The sequence below is a fragment of the Pleuronectes platessa genome, chromosome 17, assembly GCF_947347685.1.
Source record: "Pleuronectes platessa chromosome 17, fPlePla1.1, whole genome shotgun sequence".
Classification (NCBI taxonomy): Eukaryota; Metazoa; Chordata; class Actinopteri; order Pleuronectiformes; family Pleuronectidae; genus Pleuronectes; species Pleuronectes platessa.
In genome coordinates, this window is record NC_070642.1 from 14,773,621 (window position 1) to 14,793,757 (window position 20,137).

At 45.8% G+C, this 20,137-nt stretch overlaps 1 protein-coding gene across 1 annotated transcript in view; it reads right to left on the reverse strand.

Annotated features, from left to right (window-relative positions):
* The window catches only part of LOC128460181 (tyrosine-protein phosphatase non-receptor type 14), a 34,815-nt gene that overhangs the window by 3,282 nt on the left and 11,396 nt on the right, over positions 1–20,137 (reverse strand). The window contains exons 3-16 of the mRNA XM_053445249.1: positions 17,752–17,927; positions 9,347–9,444; positions 8,549–8,616; positions 8,006–8,076; positions 7,832–7,919; positions 7,627–7,715; positions 7,387–7,474; positions 7,081–7,163; positions 6,838–6,898; positions 6,100–6,178; positions 4,928–5,397; positions 3,559–4,836; positions 2,297–2,437; positions 1,099–1,317 (exon numbers count right to left, since the gene is read on the reverse strand). Coding sequence (XP_053301224.1) covers positions 1,099–1,317; positions 2,297–2,437; positions 3,559–4,836; positions 4,928–5,397; positions 6,100–6,178; positions 6,838–6,898; positions 7,081–7,163; positions 7,387–7,474; positions 7,627–7,715; positions 7,832–7,919; positions 8,006–8,076; positions 8,549–8,616; positions 9,347–9,444; positions 17,752–17,927 — 3,009 coding nt within the window. The remainder of the gene's footprint in view (positions 1–1,098; positions 1,318–2,296; positions 2,438–3,558; positions 4,837–4,927; positions 5,398–6,099; positions 6,179–6,837; positions 6,899–7,080; positions 7,164–7,386; positions 7,475–7,626; positions 7,716–7,831; positions 7,920–8,005; positions 8,077–8,548; positions 8,617–9,346; positions 9,445–17,751; positions 17,928–20,137) is intronic.

Genomic DNA, 20,137 nt, shown 5'->3' on the forward strand with positions numbered 1-20,137 from the left:
AATACTCTGATCCACCACTGGATGGCAGCAGAAACCCCTCTTGTGTTTCTCTTCTTTTTCCCTCATTTATTAAACTATCAACTCCTCTTCTCTCACTTTATTCAGTTTCTCCCTCATTAATAAATCACTGAAACATGTCCCATCTCTGATGAACGTAGTGCTGTTACACCATGAGCATGTCCCTACAGCTGATTCCACCTTGTGACTGTAAACACAGCATTAGGAGACTGATGGTGGGGGTAAACAAGGCCTTTTGTTCTGTGGCAGCCACCTTAAATGACAGGAGAGGTGTGTGTGTGTGTGTGTGTGTGTGTGTGTGTGTGTGTGTGGGGGGGGGGGGGGGGGGGGGGGAGGAGGTAAGAGGGTTACACCGTGATAGGCGGCGATTCAGCACGGCGATCGCACCCTGGATCGCGATTAGGCATACACGCGAAATGCAAACTCATGCATACGCACGAGTTTGTGTGCGCACACCATTTTGCGACTAAGAATGAATAGAGGGGCTAGTGAGAGCAGCTCAGGCTGACTTAAGAGGGGTTTGGAGTTTGGATCGCATTCTTTGGGAATTCCACGAGCTCTGTGAGCTTAAAGGCCCAAACAGCCTTCAATAGCGGCCTTTCATCCTTTTCCCTCCGAGCCTTTCCCCCCGCTTAGAAATGACCACAACAAAGACTCGCAAGAGAGAGCTGAGTGTATCAAGTTTATACACTTTGTTTCACTTCATGTTGTTTGATGCGTGTGCAGCAGAGACTGTGATAGCAGTCGAACACATGAATGTTATGTTAATAAAAATAAAAAATTCTGTCTTCATGAATATTGTTCAATTTCACTACAATCTGACAGGTTATCCACTGTAATGTCAGTTTCTGTCGGACTGCACTCATTCACTTGAGTGTGTTTTGCAGCATGTGACTTCATATCTTGAATTTATGATTGTCTCATTTTAAATTCAGATAGAGATTTAGATATTCCTGGTTTCCAAACAGTGGTACACTGTATGCTACCAAACCCCCAAACCCTCATGGGTGAGTGCAAGTGTAAATTATTCCTTTTTACACTTTTTTGTACATATTAGACATTTGACCCCGTTGAGCCCACCTTGATATGCGAGGCGTTAATGTAGCCCGTGTTGTTCTCCTTGTTGGGAACAAGCTCGACCCGATTCTCTTCGTAAGGAACCACGTCACGGAAGCGGTTCCGTTCCGTGTTCTCGGGCAGAGTGGCCGTGGTGAGGGCGCAGTTCGCCCTCTTCTTGGGCACCTGCTCGTACTCTGTGAAGACCCGCTCCTCTTCCAGCTTCAACTCCAAGGTCTTACACTGGAGGGACGGAGAGAATGAGAAACCGAGAAGAAAGAGGAGGGGAGTGGGGTGTTAGTCATTGAATACCAAGTAACACATTATTCAGGGGGTTTCTCTTTCAGTCGCCCCTAAAGGGCTTTTATTCGTTTACATTCCACCACAGCTGAGAGACCATTCAGACCAGGGGAGTCCAGAAATCTCCTGAAAACGTACGTCCAGATCTCTTCCCTCACAACTGAATACAGACTTCAAACACTCGGAGCTTGTATAATGCATCGCCGCAGCTGTAAAAGAGCAGAATATGCAGGGGTGGAATATGAAGCCTGGTTGGGGGCTGTGTGTTTGTTAGGCCAGTCATGTTTGAGAGAGCAGCATCACTGTCTGTGCAGCGCTCGGGTCACATTCTTAACATACCAGCGGGACCAGAGGCGATAAGCACCACCATGCCACGCGTTCCACAGCCCACTTAGGGCTTGCCCCCGTTAGCTTAGCAACAGTCGGGACAAAGGCGGGTTTTCATGTCTCTGCGCTCAAAAGGGAGGAAAACAGGCCAGAGCTTGAGAAGTAAATTCATTAAATTAATGTGTGAGAGTTGTATTTTGAAAAGGAACAGTCAAACTTGTTTGTCAACAGGTGAGAAAGCTGCTGTTTAAAATGTCCTGTAATGATGTGGACCTCCAGTAAAAAAAAAAGAAGAGAACTGGTAAAAAGTAAAAATTAGGGCTGGAAAGTTTTTGAGTTCTTCTTCTTGAATGGAATGAATCCAGATTAGAAGTAGCTGTGTATATCCAGTAGGATATTTTCAGTCTAAATTGTTTAAAAGTATAAAATATTAAAAAAATTACAATATGTGGTTTCAATTTGTGTTAGTAAAACTGCAAATAATATATTTTGTAAGATAGAACAAACAAAACAGAGGCTTGAAATGATTTCAGCGATTATTGTCCAAAGTTACTTTCTGAAGCACAACTTTTAAAAGCAACACGCAGCATCTTACCCGTTCATCGGTAGAAGCCTTGGTTCCGTCCTCCGCTGGACTCTTGGGAGCCGGCATCCGAGCCACGTAGAGGCCGTTGAGGGCGGCCATCATCAGCGGTCGCTTCATGGAGTCCACGGACATCTTCTGCCTCTCCAGCGTCTTCAACAGAGAGGAGAACCCCGGCGTCACGGTTACAGGTACCGGCAGCATCGCAAGACTGACTGACCTGCCATGGCCTGAGTGAAGTGCGGCGCTCACATGAATGTGCGTGTGGAGAAGTGGGTGGGGAGAGTTTGATGTGCATGTGCACGTGTGCATTACAATGTGTGTGTGTGTGTGTGTGTGTGTGTCCTGATTGAAGGCTAAACCAGGCCGCACCAATCCCCTTGTTTTCTGTCGAAAGGTGAAGCCCCGTCCTCTTTCTCACTGCCTCCAACTTTTCCTTCCATCCTTCCTTTGTCCTCTCAAATTTGTCATTCTTTCCTCCCTTCGTCTTTTCCTTCCTTCCTCCTCAGCCTCGTGTGTTTACACACTGTCCCTCTGTCACCCTGACTCGTTCCCCGTCTACCAAAGTCTGACCCAGATTGCACAGTCCCCTCCTTGCTCTGAGGATTACCTCTCCTAATCCACGATGCTATTAAACCTCCAGGACAGCTCCACCCTGCCCCTCTCCTCCACCTCCCTCACTCCCTGTGGGACAGTCACAACAACAAATTGGGTGTCACCAGGAGTACCCTCTATATGTACATGAGAAAAACCACTTGGTAGGAATGAGAGATGTTGGCTGTGGAGTTTTGGATTGAGCAGAGAGGTTTATCGTAACCAGCAGTGAGACGGATGATTTGAACTTCTATCTGGATTGTGCTGCTGCATCAAATGTTTGCTCCTTTAACAAACCTACACAAGTGCACCAACCCAAAGAGTAATCTGAGGGATTTAAGAGGGTTTTAGCTGCTTGGGGAGACTGAGAGCTGAGTGCTACCCTCTCAGGTGCTGAACCCTGGATTACTGCTAATCAGGAGCCATGAAATTAGCAAGCAAACAACAGACTGCAACATTTCAGCGGACCCCAACAGTATGTTTGGTTATTTTACTATTTATCTTGATTCATTTGATATATATCTCTAGATTTGATAGTTATTGATATGTATATCATTTTCTGACTAATCCATAACAATAATAACATAAATTGCTAAAATCCATGTTGGCACAAATTAAACTATGAATTCAGAGGTTTTCCAAATATTTGCAATAGTCGAATTAGCGAATGATGGTCTTACCCTCTGAGCGATTTCCCTCTCCACGATGCTGTCTTCCAGGGAGAACATCTCTGACACTGGCCTCTCTTTGACGGGCTCCTTCCTAACCCGCTCCTTCACACTGGTCAGGTCCGGCTCAGAGATGGATGGACCTAAAACAGCTCCGTTCACCCCACCCTGGTCCCCTCGGGTCAGTGTCCCACCAGCACCTGCAACACAGCCTCCTCCAGGACCACCACCGCCGCCGCCCTGGCTCGGCCCAGGTTTGTATGCTCGGCCCTGGGCATGGTTTGGGTCCATTGCTCCCTGGTTGCTCTGTGGTCCTTGATTGTGGTGGTGAGTGTGGTTGCGGATCTGAGCGTTGCTGGGAGTTCTGGGAGGACCCGGGTACTCTGGAGGGGGTTTGTTGGGCAGTTTGGCCAGAGCTGCCTGGAGCTGAGCGCTGATGCTGATGTCCTCGTTCAGGCCTGGGATTTGAACGTCCAGCTCAGTCCTCTCTTCTTCCTCCTCCTCCTCTTCTTCGCTCTCACTACTATGTATAAGCATGGTAGCATTAGAAAGAGTCTTTTGATGCTGGTAGGCCACCGCTGCAGGTGGTGCCACAGCAGCCTCAGGTGCTTTCTGGGCAGGCATCTGCTTGGGCACCTCCTTTGTCTGCGGAGGTGGAGGCTGGGGCTGCTGTTGTGGCTGAGGGGTTTGGGGCTGGGGCATGGATTGGGGCTGAGGCGGCATCACATGTTCTCTGAGAGTATTCCTCCGATGAAGCGGAGCATTCATCCCTTTCATCACCAAGCCCTCCATCCCTCCTCCCCTCATGCTGCTGATCACCTCCATACTGTGTCTCTTGCCCAGGGTGGAGCGGTGCTTAGCAGCTGCAGTCAACGGTTCGCTGACCTCCTGAAGGGACTGGTGCACAACAGCTGAGCTGTCCGGCTGAAAGGTCTTCACCGACAGCTGCACCATGCGGGTGACCAGCTCCGGACTGCTGCCCCCGATGCAGCGGTGGCGGTGGCTGGCGAGGTCCGGTGTACTGGTGGCCGGGCGGAAAGAGCTGGAGGGGTAAGGTGGAGGAGGTCGCGACATGTGGTTCCTCAGCATGTTGGCAGTAGCTGCATAGCTTCCCACATTGGTGCTCTGTTGTTTGGTGTTTGCCAACTCAGGTGTGCTGACAGTGTGAGAGATGGAGCTTCCTACACCGCCACCTCCACCACCGTTGACACAGGGTGAGTGACAGGGGCCCTGGCTGCTGGCTGGTCCTCCCTGATGAGGCCCATGGGACACTGGCTTACTGTAGCTGATCTGCAAGATGGAGAAAAATAACAGAAATTTAGACAAGAGCAAGAAACTAAAAAAATCTAAGAGTAGAACAATTTATTCAATCCAGCTCTACCTGTGGTGTGTAAGGTCCGGGGCTGGGCCCCAGGCCATGATAGGGACCCCTCTCCCTCATCTCTGGCTGGCTGTACACCAGAGCTTCAGGCTGGCGGTAAGCACAGGCGTTACTGATGTTCAAACTGCGCAGCGACTGGCTGTGGAGATCGTGGTGCGCGGGGAGCATGCGCCGCTTCTGCCTCATGACGGCATCGTACTCAGGCGTGGGCCGGTAGGACGGCGCAATGATGGCGCTGTGGCGGTGGCTTGGGATGTAGTCAGGGCGCATAAGCTCACTGCCGGGGATGCTGAGGTTGGAGGATATCGGCGAGGGCGGGACGAAGGTCTGGGAGTGGTTGAGGGAGCTCAGGCTGGGGCTGCTGTACATGCTTCCATTGGGCACGGTACCATTTCGGAAAGGATAGTCCGAGGGGCAGCGGTCCAGACTCGTTTCTGACTTGTAGTAGGGGTCATCATGGAAGATGCTGTCTAAAAAGCACAGGAGTAAGGACATATGAATAAAAGCATCATTGTTGATTTCTGGTTGCACAGAAGCACAAACTAACTTAGAAAGAATTCTGAATATTTCCTACCAGTGGGAACAGAACCGATTTGGATGATTTTCTTCCCACAATAATGAAGGAGACAGAGCATGTCTTTATTTGACAATGGAGCGTTCTCTCATCTTGTGTGAACAGTCTCAAGCCCACAATCTCCGTCCACGCAGACAGTGTGTGATGCCTGAGGTCACACTCCAGAAATGATCTCACACCCTCGCATAGAAGCAACACCCAGAATGTTTGTTTTTCCACACACACTCTGTTTTTTACGGTCAGGCATGACAGAACGCTTTTCGGATTATGAGGCGGACTAAGTGTGTGAACAAGTTAATGAAAGAGCGAGGCGTAAATGAGGTCACTGCTCGGCACAACTAACGTTGCGGCTCTATTTGGTTGGGGCAATTGTTTGAAAAATGCAATTGGCCGTGAGTCACACGCCGGATGGGAAGGGCACAATTAGCTCCATTGAGATGCTTTGGTTATTATGAGGGAGGCAGAAATCATAAATCCCAGTGTGGTTAAAGCAGTGGGCTGGAGGGGTGGAAACTTGCGCTAAATGTGTTTGTTGTTGTCCGTGCGTGTGTGTGTGCGAGTGCGTGTGTGTGTGTGTGTGTGTGTGTTTTACACATACCTTGCGAGCTCTGTGGGTCCTGATAATGCTCTCCATACTGGGAATGCATAGACTGAAAGTTACAGGACTGGGGCCGCGACTGAATGAAGAAACACATTTAATGCAACACGGTTAAGAAAAGGTAATTAATTGCAATTCTCTGTTTTCATCAAGTTATATTTTTTATAATTATACACAGATGTCAAAACAGACTCTAAATTAACTTAACTTTCTTTGCATTACTAAGCAAAGCCATTACGTTACCACAAGTCATTACCACAACAGGTGATAATGACTGACTCAGACCTCCTCTGAGGCTGTGGAGCTGTCAAACGCCGATGCCTAGGCTTCTCCAAACAGAGACATCTGAGGACTTGAGGGGACTGACTGAGCAGCTATTGTGCCACATTTAGCGTAGCCATTGTCTGGCCAGCGGGGAAAGGAGACTCACAAATCACTGCCTTCATTGTCACACCGGAAATGAGCGCGAGCAACACCCTTGCAAACTTTCCAGCAACACCCACCACACCAGCAGAGCATGTTTAAAACCGAGGCTCCGCAGCACAATTAAGAGCTGGCCTGAGTGGGAGAGCGGGGTCAGATCTGTAAACCACGGCTGCTTCTGTCTTCCCTCTCTGTCTCCTGGCTCCTGGTCTCATTTATACAGGCCAGAAGGCAATAATAAAAATAAACAGGGCTGCGACAGAACACTGGGCAAAAACCAGTGACATTAAAAAGAGAAAATGCTTCTGACAGTACCAGAGAGAGGCGGTGGGTCCAGGTGGGTCTCCTCCGGAGTGGTGCAGGTGAGTGAGTGGGCCTGCAGGGAAAGACACATGATGAATCACAAAAGAAGAGCACAGTGAACTCTGCATCGTTACATAATCAGTTTTTTTTTTACATAACCCTCAAAAGGTTGGTGAACTCGACTGGAAAATATAAAAGGCAGATAAATCCGGATTTAAATGTTTGTAGCGGCCTTCAGTCGGCCTCGAGACTCACTCCGCACAGATCTTGTTCTGTTTGTAGAATTTGTGTCTGGCCGTGAAGAGACGGGAGATGTACTTGGCCATTTCCATATCCTCCTGCAGATACAAACACACCGAAAGGAACACATTGATATGTCAAATTAACGCAGTATTTATAGATGGTCGAGACCACATTTGCCCCTGTCGTTATCTCTGTGCAGGGATATCTGGGAATGCATTGTGGGAATGTGTGTGTTTTTTTTTGTTGCACTTCCCACTAGAAACCTTCAAAGTGTATGTGTGTGTATGTGCTGAGACTCAAGTCAGACACAACACTCACCATGTGAAAAATGATGGTGTCGTCTTTGCTTGTTATCTCCACTGTGATGGCTGACTTGTTGTGCGCTATGGTACCAATGTCCTTCCACCTGTCGCACAAACACACGCACAATATTCACACAAGGGTTGAATTTTCCCACACACAATATGTCATTTTCTTGCAAGTTCATTTAAATGTATTTTCACCACTCACTCAATATAAAAAATCCATGAAATAGAGGAATAAGAAGGGGGGACTTACTTGTGGAGCATGATGGATCTGCCGTTTCTGTGTTTGACAAACACCCCGATGAAGGAGACGCCGATGAAGATATCATTGGTGTAGTTGTCCTGTGGGAGAGGAATGAATTCAAAGTCTTCTCACTGTCAACAAACTGGCTCCTCAGGAGATGTGCATGTGAACGTGTCAGTGAAGGAGGCCGGGGAGGGAGATTTCAATTATCTACCTTAGCAGCGTGGCTCTCCTGGCCAAAGCCGTCCAGCTTCTCCACCTCCTTGATGTACAGCAGCTCCGCTTGAGCGGCCTGCATTCGACTGGAAAGCACAGACAGATACAGGAATGTCAACGTCTCGGAATCTTTTCCTTGTGTACAAACCGGAGAAGATGAAGCTGAGGTTACCAGTGACTCTTGTGCTCCTCGGCAACTTTCTGGGTCCACTCCTCGAGCACCTCGTCTCCATTAGGCCAGTTCTGAGAGGAGGGAGACGGCAGCGGCAAGTGAGACAGCGAAGGACGAGGAGAAAGGAGAAGGAGAAGCAACAGGCGATGGGAAATAAGAACATGGCAAGGTGAGGGAAATGTTAGCTGTTGAGTATTAATGAGAAAATTAAAACAATCCATAATTTACTATTTTTCTCAAACACTGTTTCAAACTGCTCTGCATACAAGTGACTAATTGAACTTTGGAAAAATTGTGTTTCTTTAAACATTTGTTTGACACAAGGTGACAAGTGACAAAAGATGGTATTCAGGGCAATGCGCACACACACACACACACACACACACACACACACACACACACACACACACACACACACACACACACACACACACACACACACACACACACACACACACACACACACACACACACACACACACACACACACACACACACACACACACACACACCCCACTTGACAGTGAAGATTTAAGGACTCACCACTGGGAAGAGCACGTACTCCCTGAGGAAGTCCTGAGACATGAACTGAGTGAAGTCTCCAAAGTCAGCTGAAAGTCACACAGACACATTCACAAACACACATTAAATATGGTGCTATGATCTGAATATGTATTTTATTCCACGGTCTGACTTCGGAGCATATGAACACATCAAAGTCGGGACGTCTTCTCTGAGCGGAGACTCCGGAGTAGCACATGAATCCACATTACAGTGATGTTTATTCCCACTTTGTTAAATAGTATAATACAGTGTCATCAGAAGCAACTTCCTTAACTAGCAAACTAATCAATCCCAGATTTGTTCCTCATTCCTTGGAACTACTCTCATGTGAAGCATTACAAATAAAACTGCATTTCCATTACACTCCTCCCGATAGGGCCTGTAAGTACATCCTAAGTACTGCTCTGCTGTTTGTCGGACAAGAGGAGGTGCAGCAGATCCTTCCCTCCTGACAGATAAGAGTCTTCCTGATGCTACTGAGGCCAACCTTGGAGCTAATGATAAGCTAACTGTCTGTTTACATTCCCCCGAGACACAGACAGCACCCAGGAACAAGAAGATGGAGTGAGGTTGTGTGTGTGTGTGTGTGTTAAGACTGATACCATAGGAACTCAAGTGGACTGGGCTCTCCCAGCGGTATGCAGCCATATTAGGTAGTGAAGTCAAGATGACCTGAGAAAGTGCGAGTTTGTGCTCAGTCCTTCTCTCTTGTTCTGTCTGTCTCCCTCTGGTAGATTATCCACATGAGATGTTTGTTCAAGCGTGTGTGTGTTTTACCTTGTACTGCTAGGCCTGCTAGTCTGATCCCCTGCTCTACTGTGCAGTGGAGACGTCCATCCAAAAGCTCCTTCTTCACCTGTAGGTAATACTGGTACCTAGAAAGAAAGAAAGCATTATTCAGATGAGAAGCCAAGTACGGCATTGGTGTTGTTGAGACAAGACCGGGAACATTTGGGGGCCCAAGGCAAAGGGGACATGGCAGTATCATATATAGATATAGACGGAATAAAGCTGGATGATGCTTCTCCTCCTTCTCTTATGTTTTCTAACAGTCTATGGATTCTCACAAAATCGTCTCTCTGGACTAATGTAATCAGCCATTTCTGAGGGCCCCTTCACAGCTCAGGGCCTCAGGTAATTTACCTGCTTTGACTACCTTGTTGCACTGTCCCTGAGTTGAGATTTTGTACAGACATTCCTTGTCCCTAGATGGTGAATCCTAAGGACTTTGGTTACCCCCTGGCCCTGACCTTTCTACTCTTTTAACCAAATACTTGCACAACTCTTGCAGGTTAGCAGGTAGAGAATAAAGAATGTAACTAATGGTAAAACATTCCTGCAAAACATGAGCATGTTCACATTGTCATAGTGGGAATGTTAACATGCTGATGTTGGAATGTATCTCAATGTGCTGCTGTACTATAAGTCTTGTTTTTACGTATCAGAGTGCATACCACAGGCTCTACAGAAAGTCTGACTATGTGGGTGGTAGAAGAGGCTCTTATTGGCTTTCATGAACTCACCAGGAATCGCCTGTTGGTCAATGTTATTTTTCCAACTCGCCACAGTCTCTGAACACCAATTATGTTAAACGGAGCTGGAAAACATGACGGGTCTCAGTTCAACACGTTTCACCAAAGAAAATAAGAAGAGTTGTGCTCAAGGCATCGCACATTAGAAGCTGAGGGATTGCAGACACAGAGAGACGTGTTCTCCTGCTCTGGGTTTGTGCAACAGAAAGAGTGCGTCAAGACAGTATTGGCAACAGCATTAGCCGGTAACAACAATGCCAGAGAAGCCGCTTTCAGAATCCAAGTGAGGAATGAGTGAATCACCTCCTTTTGAAATACCAGTGACTCATTTTTGACTTGATAGGAATGCCAAACATATACCAGTAGAGGCTAAACAAAATTACTTAATAGGTCTCTAAATTTTCAGCCAAGAGCAAAGCATGTAAAAGGGAGCTGATGCAAATAAGGACTGATTTCATTCTTGAAAAGGGACAACAGCAGCTGGACAAAAGAGGAGAAACCTAATTGTGGTGCCAATTTGCAGCAAACTGGGACTTTGTGCCCTGTGGTTTTGGGCAGAGTTGGTTTTGCCAAGCGTAAGTCGATACGATGACATTGCTCAGTGTGCAGAGTCCCACTCGCAGCCTTCACAAGATGCGGTACCGAGTAAGTCCCAAAACCAGGAGGCTGAAATACAACGCGCTCATTAAGTCGCTCAGCTCCTTTTGTCCACTTTTAGCCGTGGTCCAACTGGATGTTTGTCTTTTTAAGAATGGAGTGGCCACACAAGAGGAAGGAGAGAACTGTCAGGGTGACCGGGCTCAGCTGCATAAAAACCCGTGCGACGTTTCCTGTTTGTTGCCATGGTGAGCACAGGCCGAGTCTTTCCAATGTGGGCTGTGAGACACCTTCTCTAACGTCCACACACACACAGTCCTCCGGAGTTACGAGTGGAGGCGGACATGGGACAGTCCATGCGAGAGAACACAAACTTCTATGAGGAGCTGACTGAACTACAGATGCTTCATCATTCACTCATCTTCCTCACGCCTCAAACTCCCCATGTATCCTAGTAGTTGCACTGTTTCTCTCCCTCCGTTACCACCTCACATCTTTCATGTTTCACATTCTCTTTCACATTTTCTCCCCCACCTCTTCTTCTTCTCCTTTTCTTTTTTGAGCTCGTCTCAGCGTACCCATGGGCCTATAATCTGACCCCGCCCTCCTCCTCCTCTCACCCTGTCATTACACCCGTTGGCTGAGTTGCCATTCCGTTCCCGTGGCAACCCTCTAATTAGCCAACCCCAACCACTGCGGCTGCAGCGGAGGGGAGGCGGGGCCTGATGCGGTCTGGTGGGAGGAGTCTCGCGGGACACAAAACTCTTCGAATGATTGTGGACTTTGTTTTTACAAACTCTCCATGTTTTCCCAGCACTCTCCCAATGGGGTCTGGGGAACTGTTGAGGTTCGACCGTGGTTGGTTCTCATTCTGAGGTAACAACGTGATGGTGTTTATACGTATGTGAGGCCAGCGGTGAGGAGGCTGACCGTAAACTGTTGAAATAACTATGAACAAGTGAAAGGCTAAAGAAAATACGCTTCATTGTAGCCTCATGTCAGAGCCCAAATTACACCAAACAGTCCTAAACATTTTATAGAACTGTGGTTCCCAACTATTTTGGATTTTGACCTTTAATACGAAACTGTGTCTACTTGTGACCCCAGAGTCAAAGTATTATTTCTCCAAAGGAGGTGACCAGTTCAAAGAGGAGATGAGGGGTAACATTATCCTGGAATAACACAACAAAAATCGAAAAGTTATAAGAAAACCAGAACAATTTAAATGTGTTTCATGTTTTCTCCCCCTGTTCATCATCTCATGTCCTCTCAAACTGTGCTGAGAACTACAGGTTGGAAGTAATGACTCCTACTTTTACAACTATAGACCTTATTCTGCAAAATACTACTAATACGTAAACCCTCTAATAAAATATTCCATTCATATTCCCGTCTACATGTTACAGAGCATAGTCCTGATTATGACTCAAGTCAACATTACATTCTACTTGTTTACACTCGAACCAAGAACCTGCGTCATCAGCCAACTGATGACTGTATAACTTAATGTCGCAACATTCTGTGTAAACTCCAGTGAAATGCTACAAGTGGATTAAGACTTCTACATATCTACATATTGCAAATAAGGTTCTAAGTGCGACCTTATTCAGTTTAAGGTAATCAGAAAATTCTGTTTAAATGGTAGTGTCCTATTTAAAGTAGTGTCTTAATCTGGTAATATCAGTATATTCATTTATCGAGACTAGCATGACGGTTAATATTATGTCATGTTTATGCAGTTAAAATGAGTGGTAATTACAGAATATAACTTTTTTTTCAAACCATTGATGCCATTATCTGTGAAAATAAAAGGTAAACTGTGTAACTATACATTTATGTACACCACATTATATTTGAGGCGTGACACTGAACAGCAAACTGTTGTTGTATTTTATTGTGTCCATGTATTTCCTTTGTCCGTGTCGCTTACTGGTTCACATCTTATATATTTGTGCTGTGTATAAATAGTTTGACCACTGACCGATACAGAACTTCTGGTTAGATGCAGTTGTAGTTTAATTAGTTTGTTGCTGGGCTGATGGTGTTTAGTTTGGGAAAAACCCTGAATGAGTCAAGTCAAGTCTTGAATAATGCATCAGGCTTAAAATCAACATAGACAGGGGTCAACCCACGGAGGAAATCTACTAACTGCAAACCACTCACTGCAAATTCACAAGTCAATATTTAGGTAAAAACAATCCTGTTCTCAAACATGTAAATATTTTTCAGTCAGTCATTGATTTTAAGCTATTGTGTTACATTACAATCTGAATTATGACCTAAGCATTGTCCCAATATGAAACCTGTTAGTTTTGAAGATGTTACATATGTTAAGTGGAAAGTTGTATGAAATGCACGAGCTTCAATGAAGCAAATAATTTGATTTATTATGTCTCCTGCCAAACATACTAATACAAACTGAGATTCCATGTAGCTATGCACAAAGACGTCTCTACAGCCGCACACACCTGGCGTGTGCTGTATGTCTGGCATGCATGTCTGAGTGACATCATGCAGTAATAACAGGTGAACATACATACACCGACATGAGGCACAGCTCTCCTCACTTTGAGTTACTGTGACTTCCACCATGGCAGACAGCTCTTCTGGCACTCCAGGCAGCCACACAGGCACAAAGAGCCCTTTATATGCCCACGCATGTTCGAGCCTCGCTCAAGACACGCTGCCAGATGTCCGAGTAGCCCGGACAACAATCCTGCGAGCATGTGTGCACGCATGACATTAATGTGTGTATGTGTGCGCAACATATGCCTGAACCCACCCACCCCCTGTGCACCCACCATCTATGCAGTGGTGTGACCCGAACTGCCCCCTCAGCCCCGGGATGGGTGCAGACGGCTTGTGTGGGAGGGCAGGAGGATTTCACTTTGAAATGTGTTGAATCAGCAAGGGGCACAACAGAGTACAGCTGTGTGTGTGTGTGTGTGTGTGTGTGTGTATGTGTGTGTGATAACTAGCCGAACAAAGCTAGGATTTCAAGGCTGTTGGGGCTGTTAGCCTTGGGGGCTGCTGGGGCCAGCTGGCCTGGCTCTGGTCAACAGCTCTCTGTTTAGGTTCCTCACTTTCTCTCTCTGGACCACTTTGCTCCTCCTTCATATCAGTGAGCCAGAAGGAACAGAAGGTTTCAGCCACACACACGCTCACACAAACGCACACGCACACACACTCCACACATCACCCACTGGTGATTCACAGAAAATGTAAAGCAGAAGGGGATAACTTAAAAAAAGCAAGTAAGATACAGTCAGTATTATTTGGAATTAGTACAAGGAGCAGCCAGGGTTTAATCACTGTGCAGCCGTCTCTGCTGACACACACACACACACACACTCCTGTAAAAGTTTGATTAACATCTAACAATTCTAAACATCTGGATATGAAATGACCTATAAACTCAGCCCCATGTTGCAACATCTGAAGTTTCTCTCCATTATTCAATTTCAAGTTTGGCTCTTCGCTGCCATTCCCTCGTGGCCATCCTGGCGTAAATATTGCTATGGTAACACAGTGGAGATATTTACACTGAGAAACACACACTGCTTGATCAGAACTAAGAAGCAATAGGTATTTAAATTAAATGATTATGGGTTACTGAACACCTTTAAATTGTCATTGTTTTTCAAGCTTGTTCCAGCTTCTGCAATATCAAGGTTTCACAGCACCGTATAGAAAATGTACTTTCTCTGGAGTTAAGACTATTGGTCGGCAGTTGTCATGATGTGCATTTTTTACTATTATCTGACTGTTCATAAACCAAATCAATCATATTTGCATCTGCACAATTGATCAACTGTGCTGTAGAAAAACTAACTCTCTTCCTCTGATTACTGTGTTTACATTTTAATAATCTGACTGCCTGGAAACATCGACATACTTCATCGTACTGAGGTTATGACCATGAGTGCAACTGCATTAACACAAGTCGAGTACAGTGTTTACACAACTCCAGCTTTCTTGCATTACCACCTCAATTGCGCGATAGTTGGATTATCAGTGTGAAGACGTAACCACAGCGGGGGGGGGGGGGGGGGGCAGACATACGCGTATGGGTTTTAAATCCCCGGCTTTGGGTTGATTTACACAGCTGCATGTGGGGAGGAAGAGAGCGAAGGAGAAACAGATGAATGGATAGATGGACGGGAGGAGAGCGAGATCCAGGGTCAGGTTACACATCAGTCAAACTCTGAACTTCAAAAAGACGCGACCACAATGTAAAACTCGCATTATATTCTCAGTAAATCTCATTTGCTCCCAGACAGAGTGAGATGTCTCTCTGGTTTCTGGCAATACAATTTGACTGATTTGAAAACCCAAGTATATATGGGATAGAATGTTTTAATTTCCGAAGATATGATTGCAAACTCAAAAATGTGGAAATAATATAACTCTTATGCAGTTGATATAGATTAAATGATAAATAATATTAGAAATAACACTGGTTTACAGTATTAATTTGAATATTAATTTGTATATGCATTCAAAACTATTTAACTATATACATTTTGAAGGTAGGGTGTAATTTCTTACTTTTAACTCTTTTTGAGTTTTGTGACACCAAAGCCCAAAGTCCACAATAACCGAATCCACTCACTCCTCTGTTTTTAACAAACAAGCATATATACATAAACTGTTTTTCTACGAGGACAAATAAATATGTATTCGTTCCAGAAAATGCACATGTGGCCGGCGACCTCAGACCACATAAATAACAAAGCACGAACCCAAAGCCAAACGTTTTACTTTCTCCGCCCCCACTTTTCCTCTGTCATCCTTTCTTCCGTGTCCTACCCTCCCCCCCTTCATGAGACCAGGTGTGCAGAAAAAACAACGACGGAGAACGAGTCTGTACATTTTAAGAGCATGGTGTCCATGGTCTTGTCAGCACTGATAGATGGAGCTCCCAAAGGAAAGTACAGATGGTATAAGAGCCAGAGATAAAGCCTTTAAAGGATATTTGAATTTGATAAAACCCTTCAACGAGGGGTACTAGGTCATAGAAAATGTCCTGAAATCAGTTTTCTACTTCATGAGGTGGGGAAAAAGGGGAAGGGGCTTTTGGAGAAGCTTGCCTCAGGGGCCATGTATGTTCCTACAATGTGCTGTATTGTGACTAACTATTCTGACAGGGCTGCAGCTGGCTTGTGAGAGGATTCCTGGGGGAGTGTGCGAGGTGTGTGAGGTGAGCGAGTGTAAGTGTGTGTGCATGTGTGTGTGTGTGTGTGTGTGTTTTGTAAACTAGACATCCCTCGCCCTCCCCCCTTTACCCCCAGCACTTTTGCTGGGAGGAATGTGTGGTCTGCCTCCTACGCTGGACGGCTGTGCCAACATTCCTGACTAACATAAGAAAGAGGGAGAGGGAGAGGAAAAGAAAAGGAGGATGAGGGGACCGGGGAGAAGGAGAGTAAAAATGTGGGACTTGAGTGATGAGGAGATCTGCTCTTGATAAACACGGAGTAGGGGATTCACGGTGTACAGGGATTGTACGAGAAAGAGAGGGGGCTCGAGAAAATGAGGCGACCATTGTTCCCTAAATTGCCCCCAAGGCCCCATCATAACCCCTCAACCCCTTAACCCGACACACACTCGCACACATGCACGCACACACACACACACACACACACTCCATAAAAGCCTGCAGGGGATTCCTGGAATACCATCCCTTTACCAGAGCAGATCCTGGCCTCTGTATAACGAACCTGCAGACACACACTCTAGTCTCTCCATCTACCTCACAAACACACACACAAACACAATACCATTATTTTCAATGCATATCTGGTCCTGCCTCTCAAAAGTACTGAGGGAAATGTATCAACGTAAATGGTTGACACAGACACAGACACACAGACATACATACATAGACATGTCAGCTGTGACCTGCAGTTGACCTTTCCCCACATCCAGTGAGGCAGAAGCCGCAAATTCACCAGCTCAGTGCAAGGTCTGCAGACACAGAGACTGTGTGTGTGTGTGTGACTGTATGAGGATGAGAAGGAACCTGAAATGACAGACTGTCCACTACACACTCACCCCAGGACGCCCCTTTACCAGCTCGCCAACCTGCTAATTGTCACTGTCTCACACACACACACACAGACATATATGGACTCCCAGTGTGACATTAGATAAACATGGCTGCTGCTGCTGCTGCTGCTAATGTAAATGTACCTGTCTGTGAGCAGCTGTATTCAACCACCACATGTCAAAACAGTCATCAGGCCGGAGTCAAAGTAATACTTCAACATTTCAGGGACACACTTATGTTCTTTTCTTTCTGTCCTGGCTCGTTCTACAAGATGGCGTCAGTCAGTGTCAGTACACAGTAAACAATCTGTCACCTATTCATCACAGACATGCCAATTATGACTTTGTTTGTTACTACACCTCATTGCTCGAGCACAGAAGGTACATGACTGTGTTTGTGGAGCCAAAAGGAAAACATCATCCTCATGTGGGCAGTAAAGGTCTGTTATGTTCAGGAATCAGGTAAAGAACGTAAATAAAATAACTAACTCCCTCTGAAGTTGTGATGTGTTGAAGGAACAATTTTCTTTAGTCACACAAAGAAAGCAGCTATACCTTTCACACCTCTATGCATTTGTTACAACTATCAAAATTTCATCCGGTTACTTTTGGGTTCACGTTTCAATTTAGAAGGTGAAAATAACTATTTTGCACGACATGCATTTACGTCGTGATGTCATCACCAATACCTAAAGGGGTAAGGACCCTATTGTTTCATTAATCTTTGGTCTTTCAAAGCACTGTTGAGGACCTACACGCTCACAAACCTCACAAAACCTTGCACATAGCTCCAGTCTGGTGAAATATATATTTGATGCGTCTCATGATGATGTGATGAAATTGCTCCTTGTGCAACATCTGCATTTTCAGACGTTTCTGAGTTGTCAGCATCTTTGTCACCCAAAGATCATACTGTCCCATCATTATAACTGCATCTGCACAGCCTCACCTCTCTAAAAGCTATTTTCCACCTCAAACCCGTTTTGCGAGTGTCTGAAGAGTCTTTACCTTGTGGCCTCTTGCTCCAGCCGGGCAACGTTGGGCACGTAGAACATGACACCGAAGAAGAGGAGCGGCTCATTGCCGAACTTGTCCAGCTGCTTCTTTAGAGGTTTCTCCAGCTCCACCCAGCGATGGGCCGGGGTCTGCGTCTTTCCCTGGAACCACAGCCCGAAGAAATGGGTCTGGAAGAGACAGAGGGAAGGACATTGTGGTGCACAAGGTCAAGGGGGTGCTGTTGAAGCAAAGCAATGATGACTTAGGTAAGCATGATGGAGCGAGAGGAGGAACTCAGCAGGGATAGAGAAAGGTAATGGAAGTAAATGGAATCGAGAATGTTTTGGGATGGGAATAAGGGATTTGAAGGGACAGAGAAAAATAGGCTAAGGAGTTGAGAAATTCACTGGGAACAAATTATGGCGAACAGAGGGGAGATTCATAGCAGCTGATCAAACCTTTGACGTCAGCATCATAACTCTGCTAAACATGAATATTAGAGAGAGAAGGAAAACACGATGAGCTTATCTCACGATATCAAAATGAAAGCTAAGTCTCAGGCCTGTCATTTCATCTGGGAATAGATATGTTCATTCAGAATGCACATTCCAGGTGAATAAGCGGCAAGAACACTGAGAAATACACAATACAATAAAAAAAATTGTATGTGTCAGGAAACGTATGTAGAACATGCTGAGCCAATAACAACACTGCTAAAAACATTACACCTACTTGGACTGATCTTAATGATTTATTGCCTCTGATCAGCTACTGTTCCCGCAGCGGTGCAGGTGCCTATAAATATAAACACTGGGGCAGGTGACGACATGCTGAGATAATTTCCTGTCACATTAAGTTTGATATATTTCAATCACATCAAAACAGACACTGGTTCGAGCCCTGTGGGACTTATCTAAATTCATCTGCAATTTGTAAACGACAGTGGGTCGTGAAACATGACGCTGCTGCCATTTGCTCTGCACTGTGTGTGATATACTGTGTAGAAAATGTTTGCATTTGGTGCGAGTGTCGGTGAACTTGTTTTTTTTAGGCGTCACCATGCAATTTAGAAAAACACAATGGCGTTTCAATGGCTTTGTGTGCGTTTGTCTCATCTGTTTCCTGAATAAGTAAGCACACCTGTTGCTTCTGTGTGGTTTGACTCTATTTTAATGAAAGTAAAGCTGCTTTCAGACATGCCCTGAACTCATGTGTGAGCACAAATGTCCGAGTGAGAGCCTCCGGATTATCTGCAGACTTTCTCCGCCTGGCCTCCTAGTATTAAGTCCTTAGAATCTGATGTGAGATCACAGCAGGAGATCCCCCGATGGATTCACCGCGAGCGAGTGGGGGGGTTGATGATGCATCTAACCAGCGACAGACACCAAAATTAAAAAAACAAAAGAAAAAACAAATATCTGCTCGAGCAAAAGCGCTGACCAGACGTAGTAGACCTCGTCAAAGATGTCAAGAGAGCACAGCCCCTAATCTCGACCTTGACCAATTCTTGCCAAACCCGAACCTAACCACAATTCACATCTAACCCCTAACGTACACATAACCAGGTCCTCCGAAATGAAGTTTGCCTCATTAGGACTGAGCTTTGGTCCTGACAGTGTTTATTCTGGAAAAGGTCCTCAAAGCGCCAAAAGAAATGAGTTCACATACAAACACACAGATAGAGTCCTGAGATAGCGTGCATGCAAGTGGCAGACTGCGACTGAAGCTGAGCCGTCACACAACCTTATTTACAACATCACTGACACCTGGGAAATACCACAACACTATGTTAGAACGCACAGATACAGCGCCCCTCCCTCTCACTTTGTAAGCAGCCAAGTGAGCGCAGACACACACACACACACACACACACTTGAACACACGTATTCATCAAAGTCAATGAGCAAACACACTCACATTCTTCCTCTCGTCTGTAAGACAAAGTACCTTTCACACACAAAACAACTGCACAAACAGACAATTAACACCATGGAAAGAGTTGCACGTCTTTTTCGAGTCACGAGAAATGACAGACAGAAAATAAATATGATTAAGAGTAAAAGGTGTAAATCAAGAGAAAGATGAGAAGAATGAGTATGAGAGAAGCAGAGAAAGAGAGAGAGAGAGAGAGAGAATGGACAGGAGGGGTCAAGAGGGACAGGGGGATGAGCGATATCTCTTTCTTCTGGGGTGAAAAGAGGACAGAGGTAGCCACGCTTCGTTAGAGACAGACAAGGACGCTGCAGGAGAGGGACACGAGAGGGCAGGGAGACCTACATGGGGTGAGGGAGGGAGAGACGCGTGGCGATCACACGCACAAAACACACGCACAAGCTGACAATGCATCCATAAATGTGCTGAAGGGAAAAGTGAGTGTTTTCTTCATGGTGTAGGTCTA